Source organism: Erpetoichthys calabaricus, chromosome 2, assembly GCF_900747795.2.
Source record: "Erpetoichthys calabaricus chromosome 2, fErpCal1.3, whole genome shotgun sequence".
Classification (NCBI taxonomy): domain Eukaryota; kingdom Metazoa; phylum Chordata; class Cladistia; order Polypteriformes; family Polypteridae; genus Erpetoichthys; species Erpetoichthys calabaricus.
This window is the reverse complement of record NC_041395.2, coordinates 58567978-58592068: the sequence shown is the minus strand read 5'-3', so window position 1 is coordinate 58592068 and position 24091 is coordinate 58567978. Positions and strand designations below refer to the sequence as shown.

General features: G+C 36.1%; 1 protein-coding gene across 2 annotated transcripts in view; it reads right to left on the bottom strand.

The window, feature by feature from the left end:
- Positions 1 to 24091, bottom strand: part of cry2 (cryptochrome circadian regulator 2) — a 64821-nt gene that overhangs the window by 15735 nt on the left and 24995 nt on the right. The window contains exons 9-12 of one of the 2 annotated variants that reach the window (XM_028793826.2): positions 16662 to 16864; positions 13994 to 14077; positions 6757 to 6880; positions 6588 to 6615 (exon numbers count right to left, since the gene is read on the bottom strand). In XM_028793826.2, coding sequence (XP_028649659.1) covers positions 6765 to 6880; positions 13994 to 14077; positions 16662 to 16864 — 403 coding nt within the window. In that variant the 3' untranslated portion in view covers positions 6588 to 6615; positions 6757 to 6764. The remainder of the gene's footprint in view (positions 1 to 6587; positions 6616 to 6756; positions 6881 to 13993; positions 14078 to 16661; positions 16865 to 24091) is intronic. The other variant, XM_028793825.2, reaches the window with a different exon arrangement.

The following is a 24091-nucleotide window of genomic DNA, read 5'->3' as shown; positions in this document are numbered from 1 at the left end:
AAAATCTGGATTCTTCTCTACTCAACTTTTCTTATACCTATTCAGCTAAAGTAGAGACCACTTTCGGTTGTCCGATTATAATGAAACGTCATATCTGTGTGCTTCTTACAAAATTACAATCACTTATCTTTGTTTATAAAGCAAGTTTATATGGCAAAGAACTCCGATCAAACTGAAATTTCAAATCTGATTGTTTTTGTGGTCAGTAATAATACCACTTCCAGTCACCTGATCAAGATCAAATTTTACATCTAAGTAATGATCATACATAATTTAAATTATTTATCTCTATTTATATAATGGTAGTAGTGCATATGTAATAGTGATGATACCTGTTAAGATATCATTTGCGGTTATCTGATTAAGGTGAAGTTCAATATCTATGTGTTTCTTACCCTTACTAACAATGAAATAAAATTTAAATTATTTTTCTCTTCTTATAATGCAAAAACTACTATACAAAATTTCAATTAATTGTTTATTTAAACTATGTACCAGTTCATTTGAAAATGTTTTTGAATGTGTTCAGGTAAAGTACCACTTCCGGTTGATTTATGTTGCCCTAAAGTTGATAGAAAATTAACGTTTTGATATAACACCCATATACCAAATTTCATTTATCTAGCTCAAAGCATTCCCGAATTATCGTGTTTAGATATATACATACAGACACACACGGACATAATTGCAAAAATAGTCAAAACGTGTTCAGGAGAGCATGAAACGTGGAGGTTCATGAAAATTTCGATGGCGTTTTTTTTTTTGCAATTACTATACTTTCAAGAAAGTAAAAGAAAGACAGTAAGGAAGTGGCAGAAAAGACATGAGAGCACAACAGAGAGGAACAAACATTTGAACAGGACACATACGGTTACAGGCTCTGTGGAGGAGGACGACTCGCCATTATCCCAGTAAGTTGAATGTTGCTTCAGCATTATGTGATACAGATACATAAGACAGCGTTTGCTAGGCTAGACATAATGACATGACTTTCAGTTTGAAGTGAGCAACAATTCAAGTCATAGTCCAGTCCTCTACAATGCAAATAAAACACTAGCATATCTGACAAAGTTTTATGATAAGTGACTGACATGTGTGTCATTTGCCACCAGCTAGTAAATGTTCAAATTTTCACTTGCCATATATATGTATTTTTTGATGCGATCAGACTGCCAAATTATGGTACTGTATTACACACTTGCATTTACGTGTAACGGTTGCCTGTGTATGCATACAAAAATGGTAGTGAAAAAACGTACATCCCTGTCTGTACAAAAAACTTTTTTTTTTTATTACAGTCTAGTGTGTAAAGGAAATCAAAAACGCAGTGGTGAATCCTAGAGCACATCAACCATGACTGACAGGCATATTCCTCATTCCATGTGAAAAGGCAGGGGCAGGGTGGAAAAGAAACAATTCCAGACTAGTTGGAACTTCAAATGGCTTTTATACAATCAGAGGAAGACGTGATAATGTGCAAGTGTTGCTGCAGGAAGCTTAGTGTAGCCAGTATAACAGATTTTGTGTCAGGATCACAGTTTTAAAACGTGAAAATCTAACAGCATACCATAAGTGTGTTGGCTGCAAGCAAATGTGTCAAAGAATCTGCATGGGTAAAAATGTTTCCAGACACAAAAAAAAAAACGAATGATTAATAATAATGTTAGCACTTTTCTCGATTACTCAAAGTACTCTCCACCCTGGGAGGACCTAGGAAGCAAACCCACAATCTCCATACTGCAAAGCAGTAGCGCTACTACTGCGCCACCTGCGTGGATGATGTGAAAAGATAGCAAAGGAAGAACTGAGTTTCACACAAATGAAACCACGTGCTTTGCTGCAAAACAAAAGTAGTCTGGACATTTCCCAATAAAATGACAGCTAATTTCAAACATTACTGCAGACATTACACGGAAAAAAAACTATTACAGTCAAGATGGTGCTACAGATTCTTCAGTGGTTGATTATTGGGGTAGGCAGATATTTACATGATGGTTTGCCAGTAAAACTTCTCCTTCACAGAAACTGAAGAAAAAAAAACTTTTAATTTAAAATACGTTTAATTTTAAAGTGTGTGTGTGTGTGTTTTTAAGCCAAATTGCAAGTTGCTTTTTTAAAAACTGTTGTTTTCAAGGAAAGTGTGTATGTGTTTTCATTGCACATTTCATTGTGTTTTATTTATGTTTATTACTATTTATTTTCAATGTATTATAAATGGTGCGGCATGGTGGCGCAGTGAGTAGCCCTGCTGCCTCGCAGTTAGGAGACCTGGGTTCGCTTCCCGGGTCCTCCCTGTGGGGAGTTTGCATGTGCTTCCCATGTCTCCGTGGGTTTCCTCCCTCAGTCCAAAGACATGCAGGTTAGGTGCATTGGCAATCCTAAATTGTCCCTAGTGTGTGCTTGGTGTGTGTGTGCCCTGCAGTGGGCTGGCGCCCTGCCCAGGGTTTGTTTCCTGCCTTGTGCCCTGTGTTGGCTGGGATTGGCTCCAGCAGACCCCCATGACCCTGTAGTTAGGATATAGCGGGTTGGATAATGGATGGATGTATCATACAATGCTATGTAAAAACTATATTTTGTTTAAAATATCTACAAGTAGTTAATTTAAAAATAAATTTCTGAAAATTTTATACAAATCTGTTTACTTGGTGAAAAGTTCCATTTAATGAATTTTGTGATTAATTTCAAATACATTTTTTTTTTTTTTTTTTTAACAATCCAACTAATTGATTAATCAATTATCAAAATCATCGTTAGTTACAGCCCTAAACCTCCTGTAGTCTAAGGAGTGTGCAAAAGGCCCTTAATTAATAACAAATGTCCTTGCCATAGAGTAATTGGTTGAATTATGTGAAGGTTTCAAGATGAGCAATGGGCACATGGAAAAAAAATGAACAACAAATATCCTATGAAGAAAGGATAACAATTTCTTAAAATTGTAAACCATAACATTTACTTAAGAATGTTGGCATTACCTTTTAATTTAGTTACCAACACCTGCTTATTCAAATTACCAGCATTCAAAACTTCATCCTGTCCCCTAAACATCTGCACTATGGAACAGGGCATAGTCTGCATTTATGTGTTTTGATCTTTTTAGAGTCCTCATTTGTGATGTTTCACCTTCGCAATTCATTGTGTTTTACATTAATTTGTGGCTGGAGTTTGGAAAGAAATGCAAGGTTGCTGTTGATTTGTTAATCAGTTAGCATAAAAAGCAGTTAAAGATAAGCTCAATTTTCCCATATCCCCAAAGATGTGCAAATTAGGTTTACTGGTAATTCCAAACTGATGTCTGCACGAATGTGCCTGGATAGGCTCTTCCTCCCATTCACTAAAAAAGGTCTTACCTGGATTATACCTGTTTGAGAATGTTACCTTAAATTAGTTCAATATTGGCTTCCACTCTGTATGGCACTTATTTATTACATTAAAGTGAAAAAGCCCTATGAAATATTTTTAAAGGTTTTCTTTACACATTGGGTATTCCCAGTTTATATTTGATTAATTAATTTTACTCATTATCAAAGTATGGCCATTTCACTTGTTTAAAGCACAATAAATCACTGCTCCCTAATTTTCAAAGTCTACTAGGCTCACCTAGTGTCACTCCCCTATCCTTGAAACTTTCTATTTAAAGCCAAATATCCTCACGAAAATGTGTCCCTTCTCACATCTGAACCACCATTCTCCTTACAGTTCTTTTGTTAATGTATATGTGTTATATTAAAGTCATCAGTTTTAGTAAGTTTCAGACAGATTTATTTTATCAGTATCCTATTTCTATACAGCTTTTTATAACTGTGATCTCATTTATTTTAATTCAAATCCTCCTGGCCATTAAGAAAACAGACTTTTATTATTCCTGATACTGATTATTCCATGCTACTAACATACCATATAGCTACTAAATATATAGCAAATTAAGTTATGACTAAAAGTCACCGCACACATATAACAAAACTTGTAGGTAAAGCTCTAACCTCTGAAACCAAAAAGCAGTATTCCACAAAGTGAAAATCTTAAATTTGATACAACATACATAATAAAATATATGTAAAATATTTTATGTTCCATTTCAGTTTTCATACTGTACTTTAATTATTATATAGTAGGCTGGGCTCATTAGTGGAAGTGTACATAATAACAATAAATAAAACTGAATACATTTCCATATCTCATTGTTTGTATACATAGATTACAAAGCCCTACAAATTATGACTACCATCTACATAGGTCCCTAAGTATTTTGTATATAGTACTAAGGGGCTCAGCCCCCTGCTTGCTTCGCTCGCCAACCCCCTTGTGGGCTCAACGCGCTTGTCATTTCCCGGATCTGCCGCTTGCGACAAATCGTGCTGTGCTTTTGGATAAACACGAATATCAGCTCTGTCTTTGATATCTCCGTCTTTCAAAACTATTACTGCTGACAATTCGTCACATGTTGGTTTATTATATATGCGAGTGTGAACTTTCAGATTCATATAGAAATCCAAGAAAACTTCTTTGTCTGTGTTTTTCAGATAAATTTCGAGTAACGTGCGATACTTTTGGACATATGGATTTGTATCCATTATTGGCTGTAGAATTTCGAATACATCCAATCGTTTAACTCTTTCGACTCTATGTTGCATCGCTTCTCTGTGATCATAAATATAAACCTGACTGAATTGTGGTTTCTTTGAAATTAAACTTGTAGTAGCTTCAGTGTTTCCGGGACCACAGATTCTCATCGCGTATGGTCCTGAATTGTGTAAATTTACATTCTGAGCATTGAATGATGCAAACAGATTATTGTAGATTCGGATATTTTGCCTGTATTGTTTGTGGATTTCACTTTCACCAAATAAGAAACCTTTTATTTCTCACGGATACGCCTCTTCACAGGGAAGAAACACTACTTTTCCCTGATGGCAACACGAATTAGATGATCCACAAGTCTCTGACTTAAACTTTAAAGCTGAACAATATCTACATACTTCTGTCATATCACCTATGTCCATATATTCGATCTCTTTTCACTGTTCTATTATTTCACCGAGCAATAATTTTCGTTTGTTTGTGCTAATGTGATCTTTACTATCAGTTTTTTGAGATTTTCGAATTTTAGTACTTTCATTATCTCTAACTTGTGTATCGTGCCAACATTTTTGAACCTCTTTACGACATTCTGCTTTGTCTTTTATTTCCGCCCCCGGGCGTGTTTAAATCTCTTGGCACAAAGTCTTGTCTCACGGGACTAGAAATTATCTCTCTGAAAAAGTCTTGTCTCGTCACAAGATTTTTTAATATAATAGAGAGATATATAGCCATAAAAGAAATCCATCCTTTAAAAATAGTCCAATGAAAGAGTATAAACTAAGCAGACTATGTTTATTTTGTGCACAATTAATCTGGCCATGTGAAAAGCTATGTTTTTCATGATCACTTTCTACCATAAATGTGTCTTTTTCTCCTCATGTGAATAACAGGATTATGATTTATTTAAACATACTACTGCAGAAGTTCCCAAGTTCAGTCCTGTTGTACCACCCTGGCTATAGCTTTCTTTTAAACCAGTTTCACAAATCAGTGGGTCACCCTTATGTCTCATCAATCTAATTGTTTACCTAGTCTTTTATCTTTTCTTATACTACATATAGAAAAGTGCTCTAGTATGATATTTGCATATTATATACACTTCTCTTTTACTAATTTTTCACTTTCTTATAATATTTTTATTTCATTTCACCTATTTCTGTAGAGTTTACTCCTTAAATTGTATCCAAATACTGACAATTAATGATGAGCAGTACAGGCACTGGTGCAAATTACACTGAATGTTAAAGCAGAGCTGCTATTTCAATATTACATCAAATTATGCGTAAATTAGGAATACGAGCCTTAACTAAGTGGTCCTCAAGTTTTGTTCTGCGAACCACCTTAATTGCAAGTGTTCACCCCAACTACCTTTTGCTATAACTGAACTCCTGCCTTTATTAAACAAGCTGTTCAGTTTCCAAGTGTCTGGATTGCCACAAAAAAGGCAGACAAAATGAGTTTGCTAAATTTAACAGGAATGTAATAAGCATTTGTGTTTGAGATATTAATTAGTGCTCTTTTACTTTCTTTTTATGCTTTTGTTATTTTTATGCCGTTATACTTTTGCTCTTTTTATGTTCTAGTCATTTAAGCCTTTTTTTAATAAGCTTTTATACCATAGTAGCTGTTTCCCTTTAGTATTCAGTGTCATATGCACCCATGTCTGTGCTGCTCATCCCTAATCATCAGTATATGGAAACAATTAAGTGAGTAAACTCCACAGGAAATAGTGTATTGAAAAAAGAACACGGAAAAAGAAAGTAAACATATAAAGATATGGCAAAAAATGCAACTTTCTGAATTTTGCTAACATGTAAATATACTAATGCATATTCCTGGATGCAAAACAAGAGAAGAAAAAGACTAATTACACAGATCATTTAGAGGTTAAGACTGAAAAATGTATTTGTGAAATTGGTTGAACTGAAAACATGCAGCTACAGAGGTACCCCAAGACTGCACTTGAGAATCACTGTACTACTGTATTTAAAGGTGCTCTACATACTTACATTCTGCCTCAGGTAAAATGCTTGCTGGCTACAATGAAAATAAACATAGCAGAACATTTCCAACCTATTTCATGCACATTAATTTAAAATATTATAAACCACTGATCTTCTTTATTTTACTAAACATAGTCATTAAAAATATATTAAGTATTAAAAGTGCAGCACCTACCTATAGCCTTACTGTTCAAAATTTCCCTTCATCAGGTGTGAACATGAAACCTTGGGGTCTGTGCATTTTTCATCAATTTCCAGATCAGGCGGTCTGTCCCGTTTGCCAAGTGGAGAAACTTTACCTGAAAATACCATGTTTAAATCTAGTCAAAAATACAAACAAAATCATAAGAAATCAAAGACTTAAAATTAATATAATAAAATACTGCTCATGCATTATAAAAACTGTCTTTGTCTTACTGATATGTATAAGTTGAACTTTTAAAAATCTACTTTTTCAATTTAAATCTTATGCATTTACCCTAAGTTTATACAGTATATCAACCTTCCTATGAAGAAGTGTAGAGAGCAGCAAATATAATCAGCAGTTAAATCATCACAGCAATTATGCTTGAAATGCCACTGCAGGTAAAATAACATCTTTCTCTATTTAATATTTACAGAAAGAAACTGAGTCAGGACTGGCCTACAGAGCAACTGTATTGTTCTTTAGACCAAATTATGCATACAATGTTTGGATTAAATGATAAAAAAACAACAACTAACCCATCCTGCTGCTCGCTGTCTATCTGTCAGAATATCTGAAGCTGCTGGTTGTTTATAATAATGTTTGCATGCTGTGTTTTTTTGGAATTAATCAAGCTGCTCAGCCTTTGAAACTTTTGTATGATCCATATGAACACAGGTGAATAACAAAGAACTCAAGGAAAAGTGAAAAACTCACTCATGAAGAACCACCTTTAGATTACATTAAATTCAATTTATTGTCATTTTACAGGTACACCAAAATGTAGTTTAGCATCCACATTACTAACCGAGAATGGTAAACCGGATGGACGCAGGGACATCCGGCCATGGGCCGTGGACGCAAAAGACGTACTGCGCAGGCACCCCAAGAAATGAGGCGCCGCGACCACAGAAAAAAGGAGTCAGATGCCGGCGATGCACACAGCGCCGCACGAAACCCATTGCACACGAAACGGGACACACACACACAAAGAGGAGGATTCCACAAGCCCCTAGCACACAAAAAAAAAGAAGCCGCTCGCGCCCCACAAATCCCCCCCCCCCCCCCACCTCCAAGCAACCCCCCCCCCACAAGCAACGGACGGGACACACACAAAGAGGAGGATTCAACAAGCCCCTAGCACACAAAAAAAAGGAAGCCGCTCGCGCCCCACCAATCCCACCACCCCCTCCAAGCAACACCCCCCCCCCAGACGCCCACGACACACAAAGCCCCCCTCCAGTAACTGAAATAAGAAATGAGGCGACGCGCCCCTAGAAAACCAAAAAGAAAGGAGTCAGACGCAAGCGCCACATAGCACACGAAACGGTACGCACACAAAAAAGAGGATTCAGACCCACCACACATAAACACCCCCTCCACTAACAGAGATAAAAAAAAGTGAGGCTACGCGCCAAGAAAAAATGTCTCGGCTCCAAAAACGCAAAGTTCAAATAAGCAAGGGTTCAAAACGAAACACCTCGAGTCTCACAGATACAAAGACAGCAGCGAAGGGACAAAATAAATAAACGCAGACGTCTACAACGCGCATCTGAAATGCCGGAAAACAAGCAGGCAATGCTCCAAAAAGAGAAAGCTCGACTAACCGACATACAAAAACGGGCAAGGCTCAATACAAACAATGAACGCCGTAAACTGCAACGGGCTTCTCACACACCACAGGCAAATTGATTACAGCTCCAGAATAGCACGTCCCAAATCCTGCACATACAACGACGCGCCTCTCAAACGGCACAAGCAAAACATACACGTCAAGGACATCAACGACAGACACCTGCTAAACGATTGCGCCAGTTAGCTGACAACGCCTTCAATAATAAGTCCACTATTCATGAAAATTCATTGGGATTAATGAATGTCATTTGCAATCATTGTCATTCACTTAACTTCCCTGAAGAAACAACTGGCAATACAAGTAATGAATTTATACGTTGTTGTCACAAGGGTCAAATTAGACTGCCTCCTTTACATTCATATCCTGCATATCTACAGAAGCTTCTAACTAACGAAGTACCTGAAAGTAAAAACTTTACGAACTGCATTAGATCCTACAATAGTTCATTTGCTTTTGCATATACCGGAGTAAATATCAGGCCTCCAAAAGGCAATGGCCCATACTGCTTTCGCGTATGTGGACAAATATTACATCGCATTGGAACAGTGCACCCTGAAACAAATCAAGAACGCAAATATGCACAAATCACGTCGGCACCTACAACAAGCTTCTGAAACCGCGGAAGAAAAAATGTCTCGGCTCCAAAAACACATGTCACTCCTTATTCAAAATACCGGTCCCAATCACAGAAACATCGGTATCCACTATGAAAATGAACAGTAACAATGCACATGACATCCGTCTTGCCACACTATTAATTATAGATGAATTTACAATGGCATCCAGTCACTTACTCAACACCATTGATAAACTTCTACAAACGTTGATTAATAATAATATTCCCTTTGGAGGAAAGGTACTGTTATTAGGAGGAGATTTTAGACAATGCTTAACTATTGCTCCACATGCAATGCGCTCAGCTATTGTTCAGTCCACCTTAAAATACGCGGACAATTGGCATTGCGTTGATGAATAATAATTTTCCCTTTGGAGGAAAGGTACTTTTATTAGGAGGAGATTTTAGACAGTGCTTAGCTATTGCTCCACATGCCATGCGCTCAGCTATTGTTCAGTCCACCTTAAAATACGCGACGACGTCATACATAAACAACAAGAGAGCGAACTACAATACATATACAGGCGCGAGACCTGATTGGTGATAATATGAAGAAACGAACAGTCCGCATATTAACAGTGAGTGCGATCCTCCTTATTACTTATCCATTTTCCTAACGATACGATCACGGGTACAAAACTAGACGGCTTGAGTAACGGGACCACAAACACACACCCGCATCAAAAAAAAAAAAATTCACGTCAAAACCTACAACACGCTTCAAAAAAATGTTACGCGGACAATTGGCATTGCTTTCAAAAGATACACTTAGTACAAAACATGTGATGTCCAGATCCCGCATATAACAATTGCTTATTACAACTGGGAGATGGTACACTCACCAATACAGATGTAATTCACCCAGATATTATTACAATTCCTCAACCCTTTATCTGCGACGACTTACTTATGGAGATATTTGGAACAGCAATCTCATTAGACCAAATACCCCTTTTAACACAACGGACTATATTATGTCCAAAAAATATTAATGTTGATCACATTAATAACCAGGTCATTTCATTACTTCCTGGAGAGGCACGGCTCTTTCTAAGCTCTGACAAACTTGACTCTGATGACGACAATGACCATCTTAATTTCCCCTTAGAATATTTGAACACTATTAACCCAGCCGGATTACCACAACACAATCTTAGCCTTAAAAACGGAACAATAATCATGCTATTAAGAAACCTTAACACTAAACAGGGTTTATGCAATGGCACACGTTTAGTCGTCAACACCATTACACACAATGTTATTCAAGCAACAGTTCTTACAGGATCACATGCTAACAATACTGTTCTGATTCCTAGAATTGACCTTACAAGTTCTGACCTGGAATTACCTTTTACATTGAAACGCCGACACTTCCCCATTAAACCTGCATTTGCCATGACCATCAACAAATCACAAGGACAAACCGTGGACAAGGTTGGCATCTACCTCTCTGAACCCGTTTTTGGAAATGGACAACTTTATGTTGCCTTCTCACGTGTTCAACGTTCATCTGACGTTAAAGTTAAAGTTATAAATGCTCCATGCCAAGGAAGACTCATTCAAGGACAAGACACCATCTTTACTACTAATGTTGTGTACAAAGAAATATTCCAATAAACCATTACACTGTACCAAGCACTTTATTGTTTGCTTTCTATATGCATCATCCACACCTTCACACTATTCTATATCTCATTCATACATCTCACTCTTTGTCATGCCCCAACACCAGGGGTTGGCAAGCGAAGCGAGCAGGGGGCGGAGCCCCCTAGTCTAACCAGAAAGTGCAAATAGCAGAGTAAAGTGCAATAAGACAGTGGGTGCAAATAATACATTAAAGAACAATAGACAGTAAAGGTACAATAGGACAGCATATCAATGACAATATATACTTGTATAATATTTTAATTTAGAGGTGGTAGTATATACAAGGAGGAGTATACAGATATGAACACTGATAACTTTGTACGGATATATGGTATGAATAGATATACATATATAAAATATTTTTGTACAGAATTCATGTATGTAAACCGGTGAAAATCTGCACAAAGTGCGGCCAGAAATTATTAATATTTAGAAAAGGTCAGCTATTGAGTGGTAAAAGTTGAGAGTTCAGAACAGTGATGGTGTTATGAAAGAAACTGTTCCTGAGCCTGCTGGTGCAGGACCGAAGGCTTCTGTAGTACCTTCCTGATGGAATGAGTGTACAGTCCATGATGAGGTGAGAGTCATCCTTAATAATGCTGCGAGCCCGTCACAGACACTGTGTGTGCTGCAGGTCAGTGATAATCGGCAGTGGTATTCCAATGATGTGCTGGGCAGTATTTACCACTTGCTGCAAGGCCTTCCTGTCAACTGAAGCCATGCCACACCATAATGGTTAGTCTATATGCTCTCAACGGTGCAGTGGTAAAAGTTTAGTAGAATCAGAGGCAAAAGGCTTGCTTTCTTTAGCCTCTGCAGAAAGTAAAGTTTTCAACCAGACTGGAAATGTTTATCATCCAAGAAAGTTCCTCAGAGATGTGGATGCCCAGGAATTTAAAGCTGCAAGCACGTAGCACCATCTTTTTTAAAAAAAAAAAAAACAAACTAGGATGCACTGAAACTTACTGTACATTCACCAACACTGCTTACAAAAGAATTCTACTCAATGGTGGATAGCTACTTCTTTATATAGATATGACTGTAATAACAAGAGTTATACCCAAATAATAACTAGCAGGTGCACCATATTAATGAACTGAATGTGACAGTTGTTAGCTTATGTCAAAAAGGCATATTTTGCTCAGAATGAGCCTGCTTCTCCATTCTTTTGCCTGGTTTGTCCTTCAAATTCATGGAATATTTATTTGCATATATTCCAAAGTTCATCTTAAGATTGAGGTTTTACATACTGTAGTTAGTGCAATATGCCCAGTCTAATATCTAGCAACTCTTTCCACCTATATGTGTACATACATGATATATACATATATACACAAACACTACGCTTTATTTATTGTAATTTTTTACTTCCTTTATGTGCTGACATAAACACAATACTATCCATCCATCCATTTTCCAACCCGCTGAATCCGAAAACAGGGTCACGGGGGTCTGCTGGAGCCAATCCCAGCCAACACAGGGCACAAGGCAGGAAACAATCCTGGGCAGGGTGCCAACCCACCGCAGGACACACACAAACACACCCACACACCAAGCACACACTAGGGCCAATTCAGAATCGCCAATCCACCTAACCTGCATGTCTTTGGAATGTGGGAGGAAACCAGAGCGCCCGGAGGAAACCCACGCAGACACGGGGAGAACATGCAAACTCCATGCAGGGAGGACCCGGGAATTGAACCCAGGTCCCCAGATCTCCCAACTGCGAGGCAGCAGCGCTACCCACTGCGCCACCGTGCCGCCCACAATACTATCTGAGTTTGTAAAATATGTTTAAAGATAAAAATATATCTTTTAGATTGATTATAGAAAGAAGTTTACTGTCTAACTTTATGACAAGCTTATTATATATTTTATTTAAAGACTGAAACTATCTTATCTGTTATGATGTATGGAAGCTTCTTTTCATGGCCACATTTTACTTAAATTATTTTGTTCAAATATTTGAGATTTACTACATTCAATACTCCTGGTAAGCCTGCTTTGTCAGATGTTTTGTTCAGTCAAAGGTTTAAATACGCACAAAAAGGAAATGATTAGCATTAAACTGAAAGAACACATACATATTGATGGACTTCTTAACGTGAAAGAAAACTATAAAATAATTATTTCTTTTTCATTTTTTGGTGTAGGTAATATCAAATGGTCTTACTATTTTTCTTAACATTTTAGATTATTTACCATCTGTGACCATTAGGAAAAATATACAGCATTGACAGGGTTCACAAAAAAGAAATGGTAGTATATACTCAATTGATGATTGAGATATAAACCATAGCTTGGAGCATGCATTTAGTCAATTTATCTCATTCAAATAACTAAATAAAAATACTCATGGTAGACTATAATACTGACATTGTGGGTAGCAGTATTGTATAAGGTACTGTTACATTTGATCTTCATTTAAACAAACATTTTAACATTCTATTCATAAACAGTGCATATTTTTATTTAAACAAATTCTCCATGCAAATGATAATCTATAAATAACCAACAAATTAAAAATTGTAAGTTGTCACTGCATATAAAAATTAATCATAACAAAAGAAGGGAGTCCTCTGTTGTATCTTGCCTCCTCCTATAAATATTTCACAAGTTTATCACTTATGCACACCCTTAATAGCAGTGCAGTACAGGTCTGGGGCGCTCTGCTCATCATCATCATCAGAGCAGATTCAACTATTGTCCCTTCAAAATATTACTATTCTTAACTAAGGCTGGTTACGGGGCAGTGACCTTTTTTCCAAGGCAGTTTGGCCAAAACCAGTTGTAACTAAGGGTAAAAAATGTCTAATCATCACTAAGGAAAATGTTATTCAACTACATATCACTTTTATGACCTTGGGAAAGCATGCAGAGTATTAGTACAACTTTGTTGGACTTGATTGGTCCATCTGGGTATTGTCAGTGATGCCTATGGGTTGTTTGTGTTATAGCTTTTGAAACATATGTATAACCTTGGTCATTTTTGAAATTGACATTTTAACTGCTACTGCTTGATTACTTTTTACAAATGCACGGTTCTGTGATGCATTGTTCAAATTCTGCCTTCAAAAAATGCTGATAGTAGGTCAGATTTTCCACAAATAATGGACATATGACAACTTAGCTAAACCTTGTCTACAACCCAATGATGTAATTAATAAAAATACACAAGGAAATACAAAACTAAATAAAGGGACATCCTAAAAATAAAAATAATATTTGCTACAGCAGTTGAAGTCATATTTTTGTATTGTGGTTTAAATGTTTCAAACAGAAGGCACATAAAATGCTTTTGAAAAAACAAGACAAATATATATAGATACCTGGCATGCTGCTGTGCTTATGGCAGTCTTCCAAAGCTAGGGAATCAATTTCTTCTGGAACAGTGGGTACAGAAGCAAGTAAACCTATATGAAGCAAAAACAGTGTAACTCATTTAGTTTCTGTTAATGTCTAACATGTTATAATTTTCATTTAGGAAAATTCCATTCCATTCTCAATATTGAAATTAATATTATAGTACTTTCTATGCGAAAACAACAATCACTGTCATGCAGTACTATAATCTTGTAATTAAAAAAGTTTACTCTGGCATAGTGTTGATTCTAATAGACTATAAAAACATATGACTCTACTTGAGGATGTATGGTAGTGGCATTGGAAATTCAGCTGAAGGTTTATGACATTTATTAATTGTAGGTCCTAGCACGGCAGACTCATTATCAATATCTATAAAAACAAAATTACATTGAAATGTTAAATATTAAGCAGGACCAATGATCTTGTATTGACCTCTGCAAGTTTTAGCAGTAGCACTGCTAGGGTTACCATCAAAGGCTACTCCAATCTGACACGAGTTAGTGTTATTCATGCCATCACACCTCAAATGCAAAAGTGTCCACCACATCCAGCAGTTTGCATAAAAACACTCAGTCCACTATTGACTAAGATAGAGAAGGATAAATATGACTACAAATAAAAAAATGACTGCTCTATCCAGAAATAAATATTTAACAAAAATGGAAATAGTTCTATACTGGATGTATTGCATATTAATGATGTTGGCTATATAATATTTGGGAGACTATATTTAGTCCAGAATGATATAGCACACTGAACAGGAGCAAATATTTACAGTGTACACAAAATTAGTATTTCTGCTGTATAGTCAAGCAATTCAGATTTTAGATTTAAAGGATATGAGGCAAATAACAAAATGTACCCTTTTACCGCTGGGTACATTATACAAACACTCAGAGAACACTTTATTCAGAACACGTGAACTAACTATTACCAGGTAGGATCCCTTTTTGCCTTTGAAACAACTCGAATTTGTGGTGCGGATTCAAATGGGTCCAATTTTTTGGCACTCTTTCATGCTACAAACCACCCTTTAAACCTTATCCCAAAGGTGATTTAGCAGGATGGGGACTGTGTATACCATCTGTGTAAACTAAAGTTGAAGTTGCAGTCATGTTTGTGGAACTAGCATAGAAAGATGTAAGATCTGCAATGATATGTATTATCCTGCAGGAAAGATTCTTTTGAAAATAGGGCACAGTGTGTCCAAAATGAAATACTCATGGTCAACAACATGTTGTTAAGTATTTATGGCTCTTCTATTAGATGTAACAAGTCCAGCCATTCTCTTCTAAATTCTCTCATCAGCAAGATGTTTCATCCTCATATCACCTATATCACACATTGCCCACTTTCATGTTTGACTGAACATTACCTCATGACCATGTATACATGCTATATACTATATATTTTGAGATGAAAACGAGCATGTTAACCTAATAAAGTGACCAGTGAATATTTATGCTTTAACATTTTGCAATAATAATCACTTTTTATTTATGTCCCTGCCATGCAAGAAATAGTCCAAACACATACAATTATGAACTATAAGATATAAGCAATTTAGTGTTTTATGCCATGTATTACATCAGAAACAATATGCTCAAATCAGCAAATTCTGAATAATTACAAAAGTTATCTCTCAGATTTTTATTCTGCATTTTCTACAGAAAACATAAAATAACATTTAGGCATGGAAATTCTGAATCATTTTACTGCACCATTGTTGGTTTCATACGACAGAGTGGCTTTTCAAGGTATCAAGACACTGAACATGATGCAAATTTTAATTGAAAGTTAAAACACCCTAATCATATGTAAATTATTATAAACGTTTTGCTGTCAATAAAAACTTTCAAGCGTGCAAACCTTTTCACACTGCCACAGTGATATTCTGTCTATGTTCTAGTAACATAAGAGTTAAAGCAGTGACTTTAAACTGCAAAATTTCAGGTTCAATCTCCTCCTTTGACTCATTGTGTAATTTTAAGAAAGTCATCTAACCTGTGTATACTCCATTAATTAAAACTGTCTGTAAAAAATTATAGTGTGCTTCATTGGATTTGTGTTTGCTATAGAAAGATGCTGCACAAAATAAAGGTTAACCATTAATATCATACTAAAAATGAAGGAGTCCTGCATTTGAACAATGCCTCAATAAATCAATTCAAACTAAAATAATCTAGTTTCAGTCACGTGCGCTAACTTATAAATCTCACACAATTTGTATGACTACATCTCTCCATTGTTTTGGCAGACACTGTAGCCATATGGTCAAGAAGCAGAAAAGGCAACAAGGTTCAGCCCCTAACACCCAGTCACTTCAAATCCTTATGCTACCAGTGTAAAAAAAATGTAACCAAATGCATTGCATCATGATCTTTTAAGATTCCTGGGACAGAAGCATTTATTAAATATACAGTAATAAATAATTTACTATATTTTAATGTTAGAAATTTGATAAAATGGTGATATTTTGACAGATGCAAAGGTGGAACAAAACCACCTATAATGTTACTTATCAATATAATGTAAATAGGGTAGCAAAAATAAACCAGATATTAAGCTTATCTCACAGGAGTATAGTACAATGCATAAACATTTAAAACATATAAATTAGGAAAAGCTTACTTAGACCCTTGTAGTGGGAGAGATGCTGATAAATCTGTTTCATTCGTTCTATGTTGAGTCTGCTGGCCTCAGCATGACTGATCATCGGTTTGGGATAATCTATGCCAATGATGCAACGAGCTGCCTTCTGGACTGTATCTGGAGCATTCCAAGGCTCATAAATATATCGGTTTGGAAAGTCTTTCAGTTTTGGGATGTAATGCCTTAAAATAGCATAAAGAATCAGATTAGAGAATTCTAGAATTTTTATTTTTTACAGCAGTTTGTAAAGCAGCCTTTTGTTTGGTCAAATTGTGTTCAATAGGCATCTTTTCTTCAAACTCAAATCATTTTTTGTTTGGATACATCCTCCCTGTGTCTACGCAGGTTTTCCCTCCCGTATACCCAAACTAATAAGCTAATAGGAGACTCTATTTTGGCCCCGAGTGAGAATAGGAATGTGTGTGGGTAGGCTCTGTAATGGACTTTCGCCCCGTCTGGGGGTGTTTCTTGTACTGACCCAAATGTACATGTATAGGGTGCATTGATAAGGGGGAGGAGACAGTGTATAGGAGTCAGGTGGAGGAACTTGTTTGTTGGTGCAGAAAGAACTGTCTGCCATGAAATATCTGCAAAAATAAGGAACTGGTTATTGACTTTCATCACATTAAACAGCCTCTACGCCCAGTGTAAGATTCAGGGAGCAGATGTAGAGGTGGTGCACTCCCACAGGTTCTTGTTATGGGGGAGTTCTGCATTAGTGACAAGTTTTATTGGTCGGGTAGCAAAGAAGTACTATATAAGAAAAGGACAGCAAAGGCTATTTTTTTCTTATTAGACTATGTTCCTTTAATGAGTAGTGACACCTTTCCCATCTTTTATAACTGATGTCCAGTGCAATTTTCTATGCTGTGTTGTGCTGGGCTGGTAACATTACTTTAAGAGAGGCACAACAGGCTACTTAAAAAGGGCAGGCTCCCTTAAGGGATGCACTCTGGATCCCTGGTGGTAGTAGCAAAGAAGAGAATTAAAATAAAACTGAGCACCATTATGAACAATGAAGCACATCCTCCCTCTGACACATTAACACCAAGTACTTTCAGCCAAAAAATTATGCAGTAGAAGCATGTCAAGAAATGCTACAGGGGCTCCTTTATACCAACAACAATAGGTCTGAATAATAAACTTGAGATGAACAGTCAAGAGTTACAGAAATAAAAAAATATGGTCACTAAAATATAAATAGTCATTACATGAAATTGGACCACAGAAGCAAAATATACTAAGTGAATCTCCATCCATTTTCCTAACCCACTTATCAATCTCAGGGTCTCAGGGCAGCTGGAGCCTATCCATTTAAATTCAAAAAGGCTCTATTATGCACCAGATAAAGAAACTTGCCTTACAACCTCTCCATATCGTATCAATCAACAAGATCAACTGAAAATTGGCTAATTTAATTATGCAAGGGATGTAAGAAACACTTCTCCGGAACGATACATCATTTTTATGCTTTTCATGTAACTAGTTTAATAAATGAAATCCCTTCATATGCTTCTTTTGTTGAAAATATTTTATGATTTTTTTTATAATGCTTATGTACAGTATATTTTCAGGTTCAGACTGTTCTTTTTTACTTTGAGATAAAAAAGGTATAGTTAACAGTGTTGGGGAATGTTATTTTTAAAATAACTAACATTACTCACAAAAAAGTAACTGAATAAGTTACGTAATTACTTATGATAAAATGTAACGTGTTACAGTGTTACTTTTGACCTACTTTTTCTTCTTTTGTATGAAAAGTTGCAAACTTCACTGGATAACAAACCCGTGAGCCTTCATGAAACTGTCCAGAAACACTTTCAAATTTGACCATTTTAAAAATATTCAAGCACTCCTGAGTCCAGACCTGAGAGGGACACGCTCCTCCAGTTCTCGAGACCTGTCCAAGGGGCAGTGGTAATACCTAGAGAAGCAGCGGTCTGGGGGGGTTCAGACACAGCATTAAGAGAGTATTCTGATTGCGTCTCCTGGCTTCTAAAGCCCATCAGCTTACTGCCTTACCCTTGGCCTTGCACTTGCCATCCCTGTGATCTTAAACTGGCCAGATTAAATTTACCCCTAAGCACATGCAGGATTAAATGTATACTTAGAACTTTTGTTAAATACTTTTCACTAGATTACATATTGCACACATGCTTAACTTCTTCTTTACTAGCTGTCACCAGATGGCCAGAGTGCACTCATGCATGTTACTCTGACAACATAGTATTTTTTTTTTTTGGAGCTACAGTACACAAATATTTTTCCATCATAACGAAGTAATGCAAATCAGGTTTTTTTAAGTAATGCAGGCATTTTTATGTCAAGAAAATATAAAGTAATCCGACTACATAACACACGTTACTTTTAACTCATTACTCTCAATATTGATAATCAATACGACAGTCTTCAATGTGGCACTGTAACACCATTAGATGTAACTCTCAAGTGCCAGTGTTTTACAACAATGGGAGCGCCATGAAGCAGATAGTCTCAGAAATCATGGACTCTTCGCATTTCTGCATTTTTTTTTTTTTTTTAAACACTGGTTAGAAAAGCTGCCAATTTTCTGTTAAACAGTCTTAAATCTGTTTGCCACTTCTTGGCCCCCAATCACAATTCTCTGTCATCTATAAAACATCAAATAGGTCACAACCTTGAATCTTTTCTATTGATGCAAAAATACTCTATCACATCTTTATTATTGCTGAATAGCACTGGACTACTGAAATGTTCTTTTCAGTGGTCTACTTGCTGTTAAAATTTTAAAGTACATTCAAAATATTACAATGAAAATTCTAACTCAGATCCACCATGATTAACACAAAACACTACCAATAGTATACTACATGAGCTTTCTATAGAATATGAAATAATCTACTAACTCAAGTATCCCTGTCAAACAGCCCATATCAAACTGCATGGCAAGAAATTTTATGACGCTAGACTTCACATTATTCTGAAGCATTGTCTTGAAACTTTTGGTTAACACTTATTAAACTACTTGATTTCTGTGCTTCTGACATCTCCCTTGGTTTATAGGGCCATTATTGTCATCTGGACAGAGTATAGTGAAACTACTTGGACATCCTAATCCACATACAACACGCACTACTCTCTGACACCATGGTTGGTGATTATAACTACCTTATCTTGAAACTGCTGTATTCCTTAACAGAAAATTTTCAAATCATAGACTAATTACAATAATAAGAAAATGAGTAAACAAAAGCCTTTCCAACTCTAGTATCAGACTTTTATCAGTAATGGCATTTTTTTTAACCAATTTATCCTTCAATGTATTCCCATCTAATGGTGCCAAAGGCTTTTCATGTCTACCATGTCCTATGTTATTGTTATATAAACTAGTGATGCATATTTTTCAAAAATCTCTTCACACTGGAGAAATTTCTAAATACTGGAAGCTAGAAAATAATTTTCCTGTTTTATAAGAAGGATGATCTGGCTGATCCAAGTACCTGTGGGTCAGTAAGCAATTAACCAAAACAATTACTAAGGTAAAGATTGAGCAGCATGTATCAAGAACATGTGTGTTAGAAAATAGTCAGCATGGGTTCAGATGGGGAAGATTGTGTTTTAGTAATATGCTCTTATTCTATGAAAACAACAAAAAGAGAGAGGTGAGGTGCATATGGCATTATTTATCTTGATTTTTAGAAGGCTTTTGATAAAAAAAACTAAACTTGGTGCAATTCAACAAAGAAACATGTAAGTTGAGACCAAAAACATAACAGGGGGGAAAAAATACAGATAAAATTTTAATGGCTGTTAAATTGCGTCTGGGACAATTATCATGAAGAAAATGTGAGATAAACAATGGCATAACTTATTACATATCTCTTTTTATAGTTTCAGACACATTCACCAAATTGTAAATGAATGCTACATGATTATAAATGAATGCTACATGATTACTGCCACGCTTTAAAAAATAAAAAGAAAGGTACTTCCTCTGAACTACAAAACCACTCCATGAAGTTCATATTGTGATTTGAATCTTCTAATGCTACATATTACAATCAATAGCCTTCATTGTAATTCTTAGCATTACCCACACTGGGATAGCTTGAATAATGATCCACTGGGCTATGTTAGGTTTTTAATAACAGTGAATACGAAATTAATAGTTAGGGGTGGGCGATATGACCAAAATTCTATATCACGGTATTTTTCTAAATTATCCCGGTTTCACGGTATTCAATGTTATTTTTTTCCCCATGCATGAGTGGATGTTAACCACATTTTCCACTGCAATTACTGGCTAAGAATAACCTATTCCACTGTCAAGAGTATTGTACATTGTACAAAAAAAACATTTTAATGTGCACACAAGTATTAATACAGGTTTGCATTGCCCCATAAAGTGATAGTTTTCAAGGGGGTGGCACTAATGGAGAAGGTATCACATTGCATGACAGATGCAGTCAAAATAAAACCCTTTTTATTGAACAAATTTTGCAAACAACTTAAACTATAATTTTGACAACATATTTTCAACCATACAAAGAGGCATTTAGACTTAGTAAAATATCCAGAAGTGCTTGTCAAAAGTTGTATTGCACTGAATATGTCTTAGAAAAGGAATAAATAGTAAATATTTTTTGTAAACCAACTACACTTTCTGTTAATGTTAACAATCTCTGTCCACTGACACGTTAAAGTGACTTTTTAAACAACTTTATCATCATTAAACTGCATAATATTTAAACTAATAAATAATAACAATAAAGTAAATAATAGTATTATTACTGATAGTTGCACTATTACTTCAAGACTTTAAGCCCAGGTGCATTACAAAGTATTCACCAAATTAAAATAAAATAAAACAAGTGCAACTTGGTGATGACATCTTTACCAACTGAACCATCATTTAGGCAAACTGCATTAATATGGACCTTGCTTCAAGCTAAGCTATATACATAAATAAAATAACTGCACCTTGCATTTATAATACTATTTGTGGTATAGCCCAACGGAATCGTATTAGGGCCATGGTGAAGAAAAGAACAATACGGACACAGGGAAGAAAAAAACAAACTATATGTCGAGAATAAAGTCGACATTTCCACTTTATTCTCATAGTTTACTTCATAATTAAAGTAGAATGTCGTTAACTAAACTTCTTCCTAAAATCAATGTTTAATTTACTAGATTTTGTCAAACCCCGTCATAAATTAATGCAGCACATTAAATGCTTTGTGTTGCGTTCCCCGACCCAGTTGTTAATCACTACGCTTCTTAAACTGACTTCCTCTGCACTAAGAGGAGACAGCGATCACCATACAGAATCCATTCACTTCATGATATTCCTGCTTTCTGAAAATTTAGAATGCTAAGATAAATACTTGATATCATTTTCATGATGAAATGCATTAAAGCAGGTATTAAACATGCACGGTAGTGAGGCGGTAGTGCTGCTCCCTCGTAGTAAGGGGTCCCCAGGTGTATGTTCAGTGTAGAGAACTTTATGGCAGGTGTGACGAGGCTCCAAAAAATTGGATGTATGAATGGGTATCGCACAAGTTTAACTTAAATATTGTGTAAATGTTGGGTTTGTGATCTGGTGGTCGGAGACACGAACACAGAATTCAATGCATGTTCTTCTGAGCGAGCTTTCTTTATTGCACGCGTGCTGTCTCTATCTGACGTACCAAAACCCCAGTTCCTATCCTTCATTTTTCTTTCTCCACATAACCAATCACCACACGATAAACGTCTTTGTGAAATTAAAACTAGCTATAAACTTAGCCCACGGAGTGTTCAGAAAATATCTTCGTTATACATGTTTAATGATGCCATTCATTCAGGGTTGCGCCCATCCCTGAATGAGTCGCCAGTACATTGCAGGGTGAATACGAGCAAAACATACACTAGCAGGGTCAATATAGCATAACAAAACCCCACATCCTATATGACTTTGAAAGGAAACTGAAGCACGCCGAGTAAACCCACCAGAAAAACATGCAAATGCAAGGCAGGGTACATCCGAGACACCCTTGCTGTGAAGCAGCAGTGCAACCTCCACGCCGCCGCACCCCCACATGATTAATGCATGCTTTAATGCATTTCACCATGAAAATTATATCAAGTATTTATCTTAGCATTCTCAATGTTCAGAGAGCAGGAATATCATGAAGTGAATGTATTCTGTGTGGCGATCGCTGCCGGCGCCTCCTCTTAGTGCAAGAGGAAGTCAGTTTAAGAAGCTCGGGGAACACTTAACACAAAGCATTTAATGTGCTATATAACTTATGACAGGGTTTGAGAAAATCTAGTAAATATTCATTCTATGATGAAGTTTAGTTTACGATGTTCTACTTTAATGACAAATTTCGAGAATAAAGTCAACATGTCGACTTTGATCTTGACATAAACGGCAAGAATAAAATAGAAATGTCGAGAATAAAGTCGTCATAAGCGTCGAGATTAAAGTGGAAATGTCAAGAATAAAGTCAACATGTCATCACACTATTATACAGTACCCAGGTAAATTACACTGTATTGAAAACAAATAAAACAAGTACAACTTGGCTTGCAGTATTATCCAGTAGTATAGAAACAGTATTTACACATTTGAACATAATGGTCCACATCCGACCTTTTAAAACCAAAAGTATCTCCATGAAACGGACGTGATTCCTTTTTTTCGGCAAAAGTTCTTCTGTGTCATTATGTTCAACTTTATCGTCAGCTTCAGTTTCAGAATGTTCTCTGTCCATTTTCACCGCGCAATACCTACACTATCACTACCTATTTAGTGGAGTAGTAGTGAAAAAGAGCCCCTGTACAACAAATCTGTGTTTAGCGGTGTAGCAGTGAAAAAGGTCTCCACTTGAACAATTTCCCGCTGCGCCACGTTCCGAATGTCGTTTAGGCAATTTAAACCGGTGTTGCGGTTTAAGAAAAATCCATATCATAAAAAAAATAAAAAATGTTTTTTGGTATGAACCGGTATACCGCCCAGCACTATTAATAGTAAATGTTTACTTGTTTACCATTATATATCACCTTTCCAAAGCCCAGATTATATATCTACCTTAACAGTGTGGAGCTGCATTTGCCTTATTATTCCAAAGAAATACTCCACTAAGTCTCAATTTCATGAGTACACTTTGTGGAATACCCCTATTTGTTCATTAGTAAATAATTAATAGTAAAGAACATCTTATAACAAGTGGCACTGAAGTAGTGGCATTCTTTCATTCTTCAGTGTCATTTACTCATTTGTCTATTATGCCCATAGTTAATTATCATTATAAGGATACAATTAAGGGAGCAAACTATACATTTTATAAATTTTATGTTTTTATGGAGAAAATAAATAACAAACATTGAATGGGTCCTAGTGGTGACCGACTCCAGACAATGATAAACAATTTAAAAAAAGT